This window comes from Sitophilus oryzae, unplaced genomic scaffold (assembly GCF_002938485.1).
Source record: "Sitophilus oryzae breed Bouriz unplaced genomic scaffold, Soryzae_2.0 scaffold_1576_pilon_pilon, whole genome shotgun sequence".
NCBI lineage: Eukaryota > Metazoa > Arthropoda > Insecta > Coleoptera > Curculionidae > Sitophilus > Sitophilus oryzae.
In genome coordinates, this window is record NW_022146254.1 from 3,155,572 (window position 1) to 3,172,894 (window position 17,323).

At 34.1% G+C, this 17,323-nt stretch overlaps 1 protein-coding gene across 2 annotated transcripts in view; it reads left to right on the forward strand.

Annotated features, from left to right (window-relative positions):
- Positions 1-17,323, forward strand: part of LOC115879411 (protein tweety) — a 79,659-nt gene that overhangs the window by 59,366 nt on the left and 2,970 nt on the right. For both annotated transcript variants that reach the window (XM_030896234.1, XM_030896235.1), the window contains 6 exons: positions 9,970-10,193; positions 10,261-10,488; positions 10,637-10,880; positions 12,506-12,715; positions 15,278-15,466; positions 17,031-17,297. In XM_030896234.1, the coding sequence (XP_030752094.1) occupies positions 9,970-10,193; positions 10,261-10,488; positions 10,637-10,880; positions 12,506-12,715; positions 15,278-15,461 (1,090 nt within the window). In that variant the 3' untranslated portion in view covers positions 15,462-15,466; positions 17,031-17,297. The remainder of the gene's footprint in view (positions 1-9,969; positions 10,194-10,260; positions 10,489-10,636; positions 10,881-12,505; positions 12,716-15,277; positions 15,467-17,030; positions 17,298-17,323) is intronic.

Sequence of the window (17,323 nt, forward strand, 5' to 3'; positions counted from 1 at the left end):
GTTTGATTAGTTTCGAACAAACACAGAGTACAATTTACTTGTAGGTTATTGTGGATTTGATACAAAATATCTTTTAAAAACACTAATAGGGAATCCGTTTTACCCGGGGGTTACTTTGTTTGAAAATATGTGAAAGTAAGGTACACGTATTGTTTTTAAAAATATGTTTTATATCGGTTTTAAAACGTTCTTCGACGTCTTCCGATGCCCAGTCGCCATTGCTCCCTATCTAGCCAGAGGTCGTCTTCGAGCTCTCGTTCTTTTAGCTCATTGTCTATTCCTTCTCTGCAGCTCTTGCGTAGTCTACCTCTTTTTCGTCGTCTCGCTTGAGGATTAGTTTTGGAACCTCCTCTGACATTCTTTGTACGTGGCCATATCATATTAATTGTTTCGTTCTTATGTCATCAGCTATTGTTAGATTTACTCCTATAATTTCTCGAATTTTGTTGTTCCGTACATCTTTCTCTTCTGGATATACCTGTGGCTCGTCTCTAGAAATCCATTTCTGCCGCTTCCAGGGTGCACACGGCAGTATCTTTTAGCTGTCACAGCAAAGAATGCTTTTAACCATTGTCGTTACAATACAAATATTTGACGTTTGTTGGATTTAGAGATGTTACTATCCCACAAGACGCCATTTAACATAGAGATTGCCTTTCTTCCCTGAGCGTTCCTGTCCAGAGTGTCATCCCTTGGTATTTTGACTCCCAAGTATTTATAATGTTTGCAGCAGTTAATATTTTGAATGTTTTCAAGTGGGAGATTTTCTTGGAGTCCGCCAATGCACATATATTCAGTCTTATCTAAATTCACTTCCAATCCCCATTTGCTGTATTCTTCGATTAGCTTTCTGGTCATATATTCGAGATCGGCTGAGTCTTGCGCCAGTACTACTTGGTAGTCTGCATAACTTAATGTATAGATGGCGCTGCCGTTTAGCGGGATACCCATATGGCTACATTTTCATTTCCACTGTAGCAGCGTCTTTTCTAAAAATATTTTGAAGAGTGTTGGTGATAGACAGCAACCATGTTTCAATCTTTTATTTGGCATAAACCCACTGGAATTTTAATTTTTATATGGGAGTTTTTTTAACGGCTTTAATTATTGTAGCATTGATGTTTGTTGTCTCCAGTACCTCCCACAGTTTAATAAGCGGAACACTATCGTACGCTTTTTTTAGGTCAACGAATAATAGATGGACTTCTTCCTTATTAACAGCTGACATTTTTTCCAGGACTTGTGTGACACAAAAGAGGTGGTCGACAGTTGGTCTTCCTGCCCGAATTCCAGCTTGTTCTTCAGCTTCGTAGTCAGCGAATTAGGGTTCTATTCTGGCCTTAAATATCTTTCCATATAGCCTGCAACTGTAATTCCCCTGTAGTTTCCGCTTCCACTCTTCTTTACTGCCTTTTTTATGTATTGGGGTAAGATACGATTCTTTCCATTCTTCTGGTATCTTTCCGGTATTGATACAAGTTTGGAATGGTTCTGCTAGGTGTACGTATAATTTGTGTGTTTCAAATTTTATTAATTCTGCTGGGATATTACCAGGGCCAGGGGCTTTTCTGATTTTTAAACCATTGCGTTGCATGCCCATCCTTTACTTCTATTATAGATATATCTTTCTATCAAAGGCAGTCCATCCGTGATTACTAGCTCGATCAGATCATCTGCTATGTTAGATTGTAGATTTTATGGGAGGGGGTAAGTTGATCACCCTGATCTTATAGATCTATCGTGTTCCCTTTTCTTGAGTTATAACTCAAGAAAAGTATCTCACACTGTTTTGCAGAGGTTTTGAGAGGGTAATCCTCCATTTCTGATATTAGTCGTACTACAGTTTATGGCACGAATGGTTGTCGGCGTACACAGTAATGTGGTGTACTGGTGTTTCCAACAGAATCTGCATTCGCCGTTATTTCTTAGCTTAAATCTACTGAGGTGCTCATTGAGGAGACATTGTCCTGTTAAAATCCCCATGACAATCCGAAGAGTGTTCTTAGTTAAATTAGGGAAAACAATATTATCAATTATTATCTAGGATATGCATTTAAAAACCACACTTTTGATGTATGTCTATTCATTAGTGTTAAAAATGAATGCTATATTATTATGTAAATTCCAACGTAAAATTTCATTAAATGGAATTTTGCTATTTCACCTTACTTACATTCCTAATATTCTTTGTACAGCTATATTGGAGACTCAAAATATTTTAATGTAGATAACACTATATTAAAGCACAGGCATTCAAGTCCTATACTTTATAATAATCTTTTCTATCATACTCAGCTTCGCAAGATATATACCCTGCTGGTCATGCAATTTATGTGGTCTGGATTTTAATGAGTGTGACAGAGAATAATATAAATGACCGGTTGACAGACAGAGAGACAAAATCAAAAGCGGCATACAGTGTTGCCGATTTTTTACGTTTGTAAGAAAATGTGTAGAAAAATATAAGCTGTTTTAAAAAAAAATGTATACTACTGAAATGATGATAATATATCTAAACTAAATATAATATATTACAGCTGTAGTAAAATGAGTAACTAATATTGAAAAATAAACTTCCAACCCTAAATGCAAAATTTTTCGTAAACGCCTACTTGTGCGGTTTGAAATTATATTGCAAAATCTGGCAATACCGCATAGAAGAAATGTATCGACCACATTTTTATCTCTTTTTAATACATTTGATTTTCCACTAAGCTGTCTACATCACTGTCTTACACGTTAAAATTCAGACCGCCCAGTTTCGATGACCAAATCGGTATACTTTTACATTTTACTACACATATATTACGTTACTTAAATAATACATATAACATTTAATCCACTAAAAGATGCAATCTCAAATATATATATATATATATATATATATATATATATATATATGTATATATATATATATATATGCTCTCTCTTGCAAAATTTTTCGTAAACGCCTACTTGTGCGGTTTGAAATTATATTGCAAAAAATCTGGCAATACCGCATAGAAGAAATGTATCGACCACATTTTTTATCTCTTTTAATACATTTGATTTTCCACTAAGCTGTCTACATCACTGTCTTACACGTTAAAATTCAGACCGCCCAGTTTCGATGACCAAATCGGTATACTTTTACATTTTACTACACATATATTACGTTACTTAAATAATACATATAACATTTAATCCACTAAAGATGCAATCTCAATATATATATATATATATATATATATATATATATATATATATATATATATATATATATATATATATATATATATATATATATATATATATATATATATATATATATATATATATATATATATATATATATATATATATATATATATATATATATATATAGATTTATTAAACCGCTTATACGAGCCCAAAAACTACGTTGCTTCATTGGGCTCAGACCCGATTCGACATTTCAGGCCCGGGGTCGGTCGGGTCTGAGTACGATTTCAGTGGTTATCGTCTAGAACGGTTTCCCCACTTCCCCTGACCAAATTTCAGCTGGGCCTGAAAAAATGGTTTTTTTACGTTTTTTATATACGATTGGGGGTACACCGGTATTGTCACGGGCGGCGCCACCTTCGACATTAGTATAAGTGTATAAGCCGATTTACGTTGAATCGATGTATTCAGACCCAAGAGCCGGCAACACGGTAAAGCAAACTATTAAAGGGAAACGAAGATATAGCCGTGTTATATTTGGTAGAAAACAAAATGCTCATACTCTAATTAGAATATTAAGAAATTCAGACGAAAAAAATGAAAATAAGTATTCTTTTAAAATTATTCCACCAAGTTTCATTTAAAAATATCAATAATTTACGGTCTAATCTTTTTTTTGAATTGCTGTCATCACCGGATTTGTAGAAGTAACTAAACTTTTATTGTCGAAACCGGTCGTTCGGCTAATAAATATTAGAAACAAAATTATTTCGTTCGGCTAGTCAAAAATTGTACGAGTACCTAAAAATTTATTTCGATGCTATGATTTCGTTGTAGAAGTACCTAATTTTTTTTTCATCTAAATCGATCAGCGATCGTCGCGTCGTGTCAAAGAATTGTAGGAGTAACTACAAATTTATTTCGATGCTGTGATTTCGCTGTAGAAGTAGGTACCTAAAATTTTTTCGTCTAAAACGATCGTCGTGTCAAAAAATTGTACGAGTACCTAGAAATTTATTTCGATACTATGACTTCGGTGTAGAAGTATTTAAAAACTATTTTCATTTAAATCGATCGTCGTATACCGGGTGCGTCTCAAAGGCTCACCCCTACAACTTTTTTTATTTTGTCAGATAAAAAAACGAGTTTTGGTATGTTAGTATATAACATAAATTAGGATTAATTGGACGTATTCAATTGTTTTTGGTCACTTCCTGTTTCACCGGAAATGATTACAACTTTTGATTTTTAAATGGCACCCGCGGTATATTTTTACATTATTCGATAGAAAATCACACTGAATAGAACGGCATATCATAAATATGTCAATTGTTGACATTTTCACATATGATTTATTTGTAACATGCGGTTCATAATGACAATTTGACTCGAGTACCAAATTGTGGTACTAAATTATTCGTAGAAAAATGCTTTTTCCAAATATGCTAACGAGCCACCTTTGTTCCGTTTGAAAAAATTGAGATATGATTGAAAATTCGATTTTGATATCTTATAACGGGCCCGGACAAGACACGAAAATCATTAGACTATCAAATCTATTTTTCCAAGGCTCCTTGATTAAAAAATTAGTGTTTTTAACACATCCATGGCACTCTGTAATAGAAATTTAAAATACTATTTTTTTAAGCGAAAATGTCAATAGTTGACATATGATATGTTATTCTATTCAGAGTGTCATGTTCTATCGAATAATGTAAAAACATACCGGGGGTGTCATTTAATAATCAAAAGGTGTAGTCATTTCCGGTGAAACTGGAAGTGACCAAAACAATTTATGTCATATACTAACATACCAAATCTCGTTTTTTTAAGATATAGCGGTGGACCACTTTTGAGACGCATCCGCCAATAGAATTACTGGAAATCTATTCAAGGTCGTTACGCCGTTACGCCGATACGCCGTTTTTAGGATAGTGTGGATGCACCCTCAATAGAATGACATATCATAATATGTCAATTTTTTTACATTTTCGCATATGGTTTATTTGAAATTGTAACATGCGGTTCATAATGACAATTTGACTCGAAATACCATGTGTGTGGTACCAAATTATTCGTAAAAATGCTTTTTCCAAATATGCTAACCAGCCTCCCTTGTTCGTTTGGAAAAACTGAGATATGATTAAAAATACGATTTGGGCATCTTATAAGAACGGGCCCGGACAAGACACGAAAATCATTAGATTATCAAATCTATTTTTCCAAGGCTCCTTGATTAAAAATTAGTATTTTTAACACAGCCATGGCACTCTAGATTGAAATTTAAAATACAATTTTTTTAAAGCGAGAATGTCAAAAGTTGACATATGATATGCCATTCGATTCAGAGTGTCATTTTCTATCAAATAATGTAAAAATATACCGGGGGTGTCATTTAAAAATCAAAAGTTGTAGTCATTTCTGGTGAAACAGGAAGTGACCAAAAACAATTGAATACGTCAATCATTCCTAATTTACGTCATATTACTAATTTACGTCATATACTTACATACCAAATCTCACTTTTTTATCTAAAAAAAAATAAAAGTTACAGCGGTGAGCCACTTTTGAGACGCACCCGGTATAAAATGACAGCAATCTTCATTTCATGCCACCGCTGACGCCGTTTTTTTTTCGATTATATGGTAGTTAATCAGTACAATAATTAATTTTATTACATTACTACGTTCACTAAGATCTAAAATAGTAATTTTAGTGTAACAAAAATGTTGATTGCTGCAGTAATACCACGGTAATACGTTGTATAATCAGTTTACGGTTGGATGCTATCTACCAACACCATATAAATATGACAAACACGTTCTATGGTTACAGGTTGCATCGCTATAATATGTTCTATCTTTCTATGTTTACTTACTATGTATTCGAAAACTTAATTTGAGTAATATATGGTAGTATAATATTAATATTCATTAATCGCAATATGAATGAGAATAGTGCTTTCTTTTAATCACAATTCTAATAAATTGAACTTGAAAGTATGTGTTTCCCAGAAAAGTAGGTGGTTCTCAGACTATACAAATAGGGAATTCCCAGAAGTTCATGCTTTTAAACCTACACTTTTTTACTACTTTACTGCTATACGAATTTTATTCAAATTTAAATGATTACATTACACTTTTAAACATTTTGTTTACAGTTTCATCCAAATTCAACTCGCCAGATTAGACTTTCAATTATTTATATTTTGTGACGGGGATTCGTTATAATTATTTTGTTAGGTGTCGAACCATAAACTTTATGATAAAACTCGAAGAATTTCAACAAAACACTTTTATTAATAAACTTCACGTTTCCGTGACAAATCAAATCATATGTTTTTTCTACCTACTGTCCCTCGCTCTTTTTTATAATGGACTCGTCCAAGCGGTCCGAGAGGAGCCCTATAATAATAATAGTTCTCTGTTACAATTTTTAAATAAAACTTGTAGAAACAATCTTAAAAAATACTTACTACCTATTTTGATTTTTTTCGTTTGAATCTCTTAATATTCTAAATGAATACACTTTACTTATTAGATAAGTATACACATGGCATATATATGATTCCAAAAAACGGCGTCAAATTACTTTTGAAATGACAATCGTCAGAATCGATCGTCGTGTCAAAAAATTGTACGAGTATGTAAAGTTTTTTCATCTAAATTGATCACCGTGTCAAAAAATTGTACGAGTACCTAAAAATTTATTTCGTGCTATGATTTCAAAGAATTGTACGAGTACCTAAAGATTTATTTCGGTGGTATGATTTCATTGTCGAAGTAATTACATCAAAGTAATTACGATCATCGTATATATGATAGTGACTGTACGATAAGGCCGTTTTGTATGATATTTCTCCCCACAGGAAAAAGTTTAAACAAAAAGGTACAAAATACACACATACTCTATGATTCCAAAACACGGCGTCAAATTACCTTAGAAATGACAGTCGTCGGAATCGATCGTCGTGTCAAAAAATTGTACGAGTACCTAAATATTTATATCGATGCTACAATATCGTTCTAGAAGTAACTAATTTTTTTTTGTCGGAATCGATCGTCGTGTCAAAAAATTGTACGAGTATCTAAAAATTTATTTCGATGCTATGATTTCCTTGTAGAAGTAGCTAAACTTTTTTTCTTTTAAAGTATAAAGATAATAAACGGGGTTCTCCATCATCACTTAGTAAACACTTACAAAATCTACTAAACGAAAGTGATAATACATTGTAACTTGATTATGCTTATTACAAAGAAATTTAATTTTTAAAGAAATTTCAGATAAAAACGCTTTCGTACAGATGCATTTATAAGACAGAATATATCTAATACTAACAATAAGTACAATAATATTCACTATAGCAGAAATGCACCGTTTTTACTTCTGCACTGTGATCCATTACCGCGTCAAAAGGTCCGTTCGTCTAATTCTAATATAAATATTTGAGAATTAAAAGGCGGCAACGTCGTGGGTCTGGCGAAAACGAATAAACCTCTATTTTTTATATAAATGGGACAAATTAAACGGTCCAGCATCAGGGCCTGAAGGCATCGCTTGAACATTTTTCGTCCGATATACCCCGGGTCTGACTTAAATCTATATAAATCTACCTATCTTAAACGTACCGGGTCTGACTCCGTCGATTTAATAAATATATATATATATATATATATATATATATATATATATATATATATATATATATATATATATATATATATATATATATATACCTTACGGTTGTCGCAACTAATGTCGCATCCCCACGCCTAACCGCCACCTGTTACGATCAAGAACATCTTCCTCTTCCAAGTTACGGTCCTCCATTGCCCTTCTGATGGCCTCATTCCAGGATCTTCTAGGCCGTCCTCTTTTCCTTTTTCCAAGAGGTGACCAGCTGTAGATACGGTAGGGCCATCTTTGGTGTTCCATGCGTAGCAAGTGTCCAAACCACTTAAGGCCCCTCTGTTCGACTCTATCCACTATTGTCTGTGTGGCATCCATTTTGGCTCTGATTTTCACGTTCCTAACTCTGTCCAGTTTAGATACTCTCGCACTGCGTCTCAAATAGTCCATTTTGAGTGCATTCAAAGCTCGCTTTTGTTCAGCTTTTAAGGTCCAAACTTCACACCCATAAGTTACTACGGACTCCACTAGGGCTCTTCCAATATGTACTTTTGTGTTTGGTCTTATGTTTTTGTCCCACCAGATGCCATTCAGTGCTCCTATAATCTTCCGCTCTTGTTCTATTCTAGCAGATACTTCTGTTTTGTCCAGTCCCTTTCTGGTTATACGTGCCCCCAAATATTTAAACCATTCAACCTGTCTGAGCTTTGCATTGTCAGTAATAAAAATGTCAAATTTATCATCTGAATTGGTCACTAGGTATTCCGTTTTATCAATGTTCACAGTAAGGCCCCATTCCGTGTATGCCGAATTCAACCTGCTCATCATGAATTCAAGGTCGTAAGCATCTTGAGCTATGACCACCTGATCATCGGCAAAATTCAATGTAACCAAACAGTCATCTCCTACAGGGACGCCCATTCCCCCACACCTCTTCTTCCATTCCCTAAGAACCACTTCCAAATACAGATTAAATAAAAGAGGCGACAGAGGACATCCCTGTCGAAGGCCTTTAGTTGTAAAAATTACCTCAGACAGTTTGTTACCGCTCTTAACACGAGCTGTGTTGTTGTACAGCACCTTAATTAAATTTATGAGACATTCATCCACATCAAATTGTTCCAGTATGTACCATAGTTTAACTCTGGGGATGGAGTCGTAAGCTTTTTGAAGGTCTACAAAAGCTAGATGTGTATCTTCTTTACGTGAATTCCGTTTTTCTATCAGTTGTTGGATAGTAAATAGATTATCTATACATGAACGCCCTGCAGTAAAGCCACTCTGCTCTTCCCTGATTTTGTTGTAAGTAGATATTTCTAACTTATTCCTAATAATTTTTGTAAAAAGTCTGCTGAAGGTGCAATTCACACTAAGACCTCTGTAGTTATTCGGGTCTTTTCTGTTCCCTTTTTTATATATAGAAGTGATATAGGCTAACTTCCATTCATTAGGTATTTTATTCCGATCTACACACATCTGCATTAAGTTTGTTATTTCTGTTATAAGACATTCTCCGCCATATTTTAGCATTTCAGCCATAATACCACCCGGTCCAGCTCTACCATTTTTCATAGACACCAAGGCTTGTTTAACTTCCTCAATCGATATGTTTGTTCTAGGTTCTGTAATAGTGACGGCTTCATTTTTTTGCAAAAACTGTGGAAAAAAACGTTGTTCTATTAATAGGTTTTCATAATGTTTCCTCCAATCACTTAAATATATAGTTCCCGTCCATCGTTCACGCGTATTTGTTTTCATCCCCTTCAGAGTTCTCCATGCTTCCGTAGTTCGTGATCCCCCAATGTAAGTTTCAATATCGTTGCATTTTCTTTCCCACATACTATTCTTTTCCTCAGTTACTTGTTGTCGAACTTCCTTTTGTAACTTCTTATATGCCAGCCAATTTTCATCTGTTGGATTTCCTAACCAGTTATTACAATTCAGCTTCTTTTCACTTATCTTTTCTTCAAGCTTATCCGTCATCCATATAAATATCCATATGCAATCTAAAATCAAATCGAAAATTAGGTGTAAGAGCCACTTTGACGCCAGTTTCAAGTTTTTTGATAATGTAAATATGATCTATTTTATTAATTTCATTTCAAATTCACTATAATTCCTTTTTCTATTTTTATTCAGATATATTTATTACATTTTCAGGAATCCGCTTATAGCACTGAATCTCATTCCGACTATCGAAGTCGGAGAAAAGTTTGAAACAGTTCGATGGCCTTTTACCATGACGGTTTTGAGCGTTCTTCTCATACTTTGCGTCATTTTATTGGTGGGCGTGGCTAGACATAATAGATGCGCCCTTATTGCATTTTCAGTGTGTGGGCTTCTCGCTGTTATCGCTTCTTTCATAATGGCCAGCGTTTATTTGGGTAAGTTCAGAATAATTGTTAATAATAATCCGACTTTAAAATTATTGTATATTTCTAAATATTTCAGCTTCAACTGTGGCACTGGGAGACTTCTGTATGGGACCGGAAAAGTTTATAGAAAGTCGGGCCAGTTCCGAGCTGTCGAAGGACATTTTAAGGCATTATTTAAATTGCGAAAGGGCAAGGGCAAATCCTTTTACTCAACGATTAAGGGAAGCAAAAACTACCTTGGAAAATATGAGAATTGAGCTTAGCTTACTCAAACCACTGGCATTTCAGTTATTTCCGAAAAAAGGTAAGATTTATTGATAATCCAGCCGACTGCGCCAATTAAAACAGAAATTATATTTTTCGCTATTAGACTTTTTTAGATTTTCTATAAGGCATCTTTAAATTTTAATTATAATTTTATTGTTGCTATAATAGTCCAATATTCTTTTTAGGTTTGGAACAGAAATTCAACTCACTCAAAAACGAAATCAATGCCGCCGATACCATTGGTACCCAGTTAACAGCGCTTGTGGATTGTAGAGCATTGTACACCCATTACTTATTAGGAGCCAGAGCACTTTGTAATGTGGGACTGCTTGGGCTTACACTGATGTTAGCCTCGGCAGTACTGGCTGGTGTTCTACTAACAGTGCTTGTTTGGGTCGATTCTCATACATGGATATACATTAGAAAAAAGTAAGTACTTTAGCTCAAATTTAATATAAAAACAAGTTGCTGTCATCCACATAAATGGAATATACAGAAGTAAACTTATATTCTTTACCACTTTCTTTCGCGCGTTCAGTGTTAAAAGTAAAGTGTTTTGGTGTATTGTAGTGAATTAGTGTTTTATTTTTCTATAGTTTTATTGAAAAATTGTAGGTAATTTTTTACATTGAAAAATATGCCGATTTTACCAAATAACAATGTCAAAATTTTAATTCTTCTTACAAGGATTAATAGACAAGCCAAAAATTTGAGATCAGTGAATAGACATAATTTCCTAAAAATGTTCAATCAAGTCGCATTGGTGTAAATCATTAATCCACTAACAATGTATCACCAAATACCGTATGATCGAGAAAAAACGGCGTCCAGTTGGCTGGGAAATAACGATCTATGACATTTCCCATATAAATTTACGTATAAAATGACAGCGATCTCCATTTCATAGCCATCGCTGACGCCGTTTTTATTCGATCATACGGTATTAGGTATATTACTATTTATTATATCCTAGTATAATACTAAGGGCTGGCAAAAGTTAGTCTTGTGTCGAGATTTCCGTATGTAAGAAGAGTACAATGCGTTTATGATGTACTGAACAAAGAGATGACAGTAAACACGTTGCCAAACGTATGAAATAAACCGAGAAACTGTGCACATTGCTAAGAGACGTGGGAGGAGATATAGCAGATTTTGTCGCAGTCGACCGGTCTACCCAATCAGTACTTAAAGTTCTAGGGAAAGGTGTACATCATGCGTTTAGCTTCACGATTTAATTACGTCTCGCGATATTTTTTTTGTTTATTTATTAACGAGTCCTCGTAATTTTCCCTATAGCTTGAAAAATTTTAAGCACAAGTTAGAAACACTTGCATTTTTGGTAAAAATAAGTGGAATTGAGTTGTTGTTCGACAGTGGTCGCGCTATTAGAATTCTGAAGTCAAAAATCGATATCTCGAAATCTATTAAAAATAATTGATTGGAGTTTTTTCAAAAACTTTTCTTAACATTTCTGCTATATTTTCTTCGCAGACAGTATGTGGTAATCTTTTTAAATAAAAAAGTTACACGATTGCTGAAAATTGCTATGCACTAAAAGTAAATGGATGGGTTGTTTAAAATTTTTGAATGAAAAAAAAAACAACCTTATCGAATTTTTCTTATTTAAACATATTGTAAAATATCTTCAAAATAAAAAAAGTTTCAATGTCTAAAGTGGTTTTTAAGTTATAGCGTGTTATATTTGTTAAAAAGTCGAGTTTTTAAATTATCGCAATTGCTGACGTTTTATCGTTATAATAGAATGGATACAATCACGATATCCTTATAATTCCATTTCAGATGCTCTGAAACATATCTAATGATTTTATCTAGTTATTTTTTTAAAAAAAGTCGTTGAAAAATAAGCGGTTTGCGATCCTGATTTTACTTTACTTAAAGGGAAAGACGTACCGGCAACGCCGTAACAGCATACCGTCGCATTTCTCTCACTCCGACTTAATAAGATCCCTATGCGATTTACTTCCACACATGTAAATACCGACCCAAAAGTAACAGTTGCCAGCACGGAATACAATTTTTTGTGTTTGTTTCAGGAAAGACTATCAACAGGTGAACGAGACGGACCCGTACCTGCCGCCGCCGGCCGCGAGCCAAGCGATCGCCGCCCGCACCCTGCAGCGCAGCCAAGGGCAGTTCCCCGGACCCCCCGACACTCCTCCGCCTAGCTATGCGCACGCCGCCCTCCTTAGACCGCCCCCCTCGCATGTCGCCTCGGCTCCGGTGCATGAAGCCGATCTTTTGCTGTACACACTTTGGTTTATTTTTCTGTTTTTACTTTCGTCTTGGCGTTTAAAGTCTTTAATTCGTTATTAAACGGTCGTGGTGTAAGGAATAGACATGTTAAATTTGGCTAATTTGAAATATCTCATTCAAAGTATCAGTTTATATCATTCACAACCAGTGGGGTGGCTCCCACTATTAGATCCTTGTCAACCTGATACAAAGAGTTATTATGCTCTTAACAGAAAAACGGCAAAATCTGTTGAAAAGAAGATTATAGAGAGCAGTATCTTTATTCAGTTTAGAAACATCAAAGTATATTTATTGACAAGAAGTTATTTTTAGTAAATGTTTTGATTATTTTTTATATCACGACCGATTTTTAATTCGTTTCTGATTATTACATGTCTCAATTTTTTAGTAATATTGTGGGTTCAAACAACGAAATAAAATAAAACTAAAATAACATAAAAAAGTTAATATATAATAAAATAAGAATTCAAATTAAAATTGGTCTCTGGGCAGAACCTACTTTGTTTGTGCGGAATCCGAACCGCGGTCCTCGGCCTACCGTCACATGGTCAATGGCCTACCGACTTGACAAGTGTCGTAATCGACTCTTACTCTCGAGATATTCGATCTTATCCGGCCTCGAACCGGCGTGAATGGGTAGTGCGTGTCAATAGATTTTACACTCTTCCCATGAAACAAGAGCACGACATGACAGCGTTTCCAAAGGGTCACCCGTCCATTCATTCGCATCGTCCAACGTCGCCTAACTTGGTGATATATCGGGAACTGGTGTTTGAACCAAACAGGGCCGTTGTGACAGTATAATTACTATAAACAATAATTAAAATCTATTTCTTATATGTTCTTATTTTATTTTTTCCTCGTTTGAACCCACCATTAGTCAAGTTTAATGTTTAGATGAAGTTATTTGATTTAAATTCGTCATTTTGTATTAATACTTTTTAATTTATCTTTATTATATGTACGCCAAAAAGCTTACAGCAAACTTCACATAACGTAGAAAAGTAGTAGTTCGAAGAGCTTATATACACTGGATAGTTAATTATTTTGATTACTATTTTAATATTTAGCTATTTTTATAAAAAAAAATATCTAAATACTGAAATACTGCTTCTAAATGAGATAATCAAATTGAAAAAGCATGATTGATGTTTAGAAATTCAATATTAGAAAACAATCACACTTGTGGAACACATTTATATTTGATCTTATAATGAATATAATAAAATAAATCCAGTTATGTTTGTTCAACTGAAATATGAATAGAAATTTTTAAACAAACCTCCAAATATATACAAGAATTTATTAAAATTGTGGGTGTCTTAACTAGAGGACGCATGTCAAGGACATTTACTCTCAATTTACTATATGCTCTCAATTTACTATATCAGGCAGAACACCTCAGAAGATTGAAGCTAAGAATCAACGACGAATGTAGATTCTGTGGGGAAAATGGGAAAATATCAGAACACCTCATAAGTGAGTGCGCCGAGACGACAAACTCTCGTGTCATAAACTTTGGTACGACTGATATCGGAGATGAATAACTAACCTCTGTAAAACAGTCTCAGATACTGGCTTTTGTCAAAGTCCTGAGACTGTATAATGAATTATAACTCAAGGAGGAAACAATAGATCTGTATGGTCGTGGTACGTTTTGATTGAACAGGTAAAACGTAATATACAGGGTCCGGCAATAGTGCGTCAGGCATCTGTAGCTCATATAATAAAAAACTTGAGAATTTTGTTTAAGTGCAAACCTAAAGTATGTACCAGGATGTATTTCAGGAAAATATTTTAACTTCTATAGGGTGGCTCAAAAAAGTGTGAGTGGACCTGGATGATTTTTTTTAAATGGAACACCCTGTATATAATTGCATTTTTGGCTTCCTTTCAGAGCACTTTACATAACCCTAAGATATGAATAAATATATTTCGATAGTTTCAGAGATATTAAAAAATAAATAAAAAATATGTATTTTCAGCCCTTCTTAAAAAAATTATTTAAAATGTCCTTGACATGCGTCCTTGACTGTCCTTTGACATGCGGGGAATCTATAATTTCGACAAGCGACATATAAAAACTGACAGATTCGGCAATTGATAAATTGCAATTGACAAATTCGTTCAGAAACTATTGTTAAATAATATTGTTAATATTTTTTCTGCCATAAAATTGAATGTATCACAAAACATAACAAATCGCAAATTAACAATAATGTACATATTAATCCCACTTCTGATGTTAGATATTAGATTATAACATTAATAATATGTCAGTTATGTTAAAAGTGATAAGGAACGTTGTGATATCCCACTTGGATTTATCTATACATATAACATATTTTAGAAATATAACGTTATTCATTGGCGTACCGCTAACAATCTCATAATATATTCAAACTTTGAAGAAACTATACATATACTTCTACTACTTCTCATACATATTTTTTAGATGTGAATATTTAAAAATCTTCTCTGCATAGGACATTCACGATTTTATATATTCTTGTATTTTTTGGTACTCCTTTTTAATTCAAATTATGCTATAGGGATGGCTGTGATACAAGGGCTCAGGAGCATCACCGCGGTGCACATTTATCCCATCTGAGAGGTCACACTTTGGGACGTTTACCGTCTCATCATCATCACGAGTCGATTTCAGGACCAAACAATGGCAAATACGCTACTTTGAGCAAACAGTGCAAGACGTTAGAAAGCTCGGATTTCTACTGAGACAGGTATGCCATTATTGTAGTAAATATTTTTCAAACTAGAGATTGAATTAATACAAAATTTATATGAATATTTAGATATTGTTAATAAAAAAATGTGTATCATATTTGCGTATATTATGAAATTCTATTTCTATAAAATTTATTTACTAATATTTTTACTCTGTCTCATCTTATATAAAATTAATAGTTTAATAATTGTTAGACAGAATGAATAGTTTATTTTTATATAGTCGGATATAATATGCAACAATATAATATGCAAAATTATTTATAAGTGAAAGTATACCGGGTGCGTCTCAAAAGTGGCTCACCCCTATAGCATTTTTATTTTTTCAGATAAAAAAAACGAGATTTACTATGTTAGTATATGACATAAATTAGGATTGATTGTCGTATTCAATTGTTTTTGTTCACTTCTTGTTTTGCCGGAAATAACTACACCTTTTTATTTTTAAATAGCATCCTCTGTATATTTTTGCTTTATTCGATAGAAAATGACTCTCTGAGTAGAATGACATATCATGTGTCAACTTTGGCATTTTTGCATATGGTTTACTTGAAATTGTAACATGCGGTTCATAACGACAATTTGACTCGAAATACCAAGTGTGTTGTACCAAATTCGTAAAAATGCTTTTTCCAAATATGCTAATAGTCCATTTGCATGCTAATAGTCCATTGAATGCCTTGTTCCATTTGAAAAAATTGAGATATGATTAAAAAGACGATTTGTGTATCTTTTAACCGGCCAGGACACGACACGAAAAACATTAGATGATCAAATCTATTTTTCCAAGGTTTCTTGATTAAAATTTAGTGTTTTTAACACACCCAGTACTCTAGATTGAAATTTAAAATACAATTTTTTTGTAAGGGAAAATGTCCAAAGTGTATGTCATTCTATTCAGGGTGCATCCACATTATCATAGAAAAAGCGGATAGGCGCGCGGCGTATCGGCGTAACGACCTTGAAACGATTTTCAGTAATTCTATTGGCTGAAAAAATCATCTGTCAAAAATTTCATCTGTCAAATTCATCTGTCAAAAATTTCAGCCAATAGAATTACTGGAAATCGTTTCAAGGTCGTTACGCCGATACGCCGATCCGCTTTTTCTAGGATAATGTGGATGTACCCTCAGAGTGTCATTTTCTATCAGATAATGTAAAAATATACCGAGGGTGCCATTTAAAAATCAAAAGATGTTGTCATTTACGGTGAAACAGGAAGTGACCAAAAACAATTGAATACGTCAATCAGTCAGTTTATGTCACATATACTATAATATACTAAACTTAAGAAGTTATAGGGGTGAGCCACTTTTGAGACGCACCCGGTATATGTGTATTAGTAATGAGCGACATATCACGATAAAAAACTCTGATTTAATCACTGATATCAAAAAATCACAGAACGTTAACAAAAGTCATACAAAACCTTGACGTTCACGATATCGCTAAGTTAGGCTTGTTAGACCTTTTCGTAAGATAGGCGACAAAATATACTGTACTTATTGTTCATCATACCAGTTTTAAGCTAGTTAATACCCTGTAATGTTCTTGAAACAGGCATGCCTGCAAGGAGTTCCCAAACTTTAAAGGTTTTAAGTTCGACCAAGGACAGCAGCAAAGTAGCAACGTCCAACAGCACAGCACAGAACAACAGCCTCACGAAACGCAACGCACCGCCACCCTTGGAAAGTACTCATCTTTGGGACGTCGTCCCTTACCGCAAACGCCCGATGAGAAGGCTAGAAACAAGCCACCTGTACCGAAGGTTCCTGTTACCATTTCTGGAACCATTCCAGAGACCCCAATTAACCCTAATAATTTCAGGTAATGCCCGTTCTATACCCAATAAA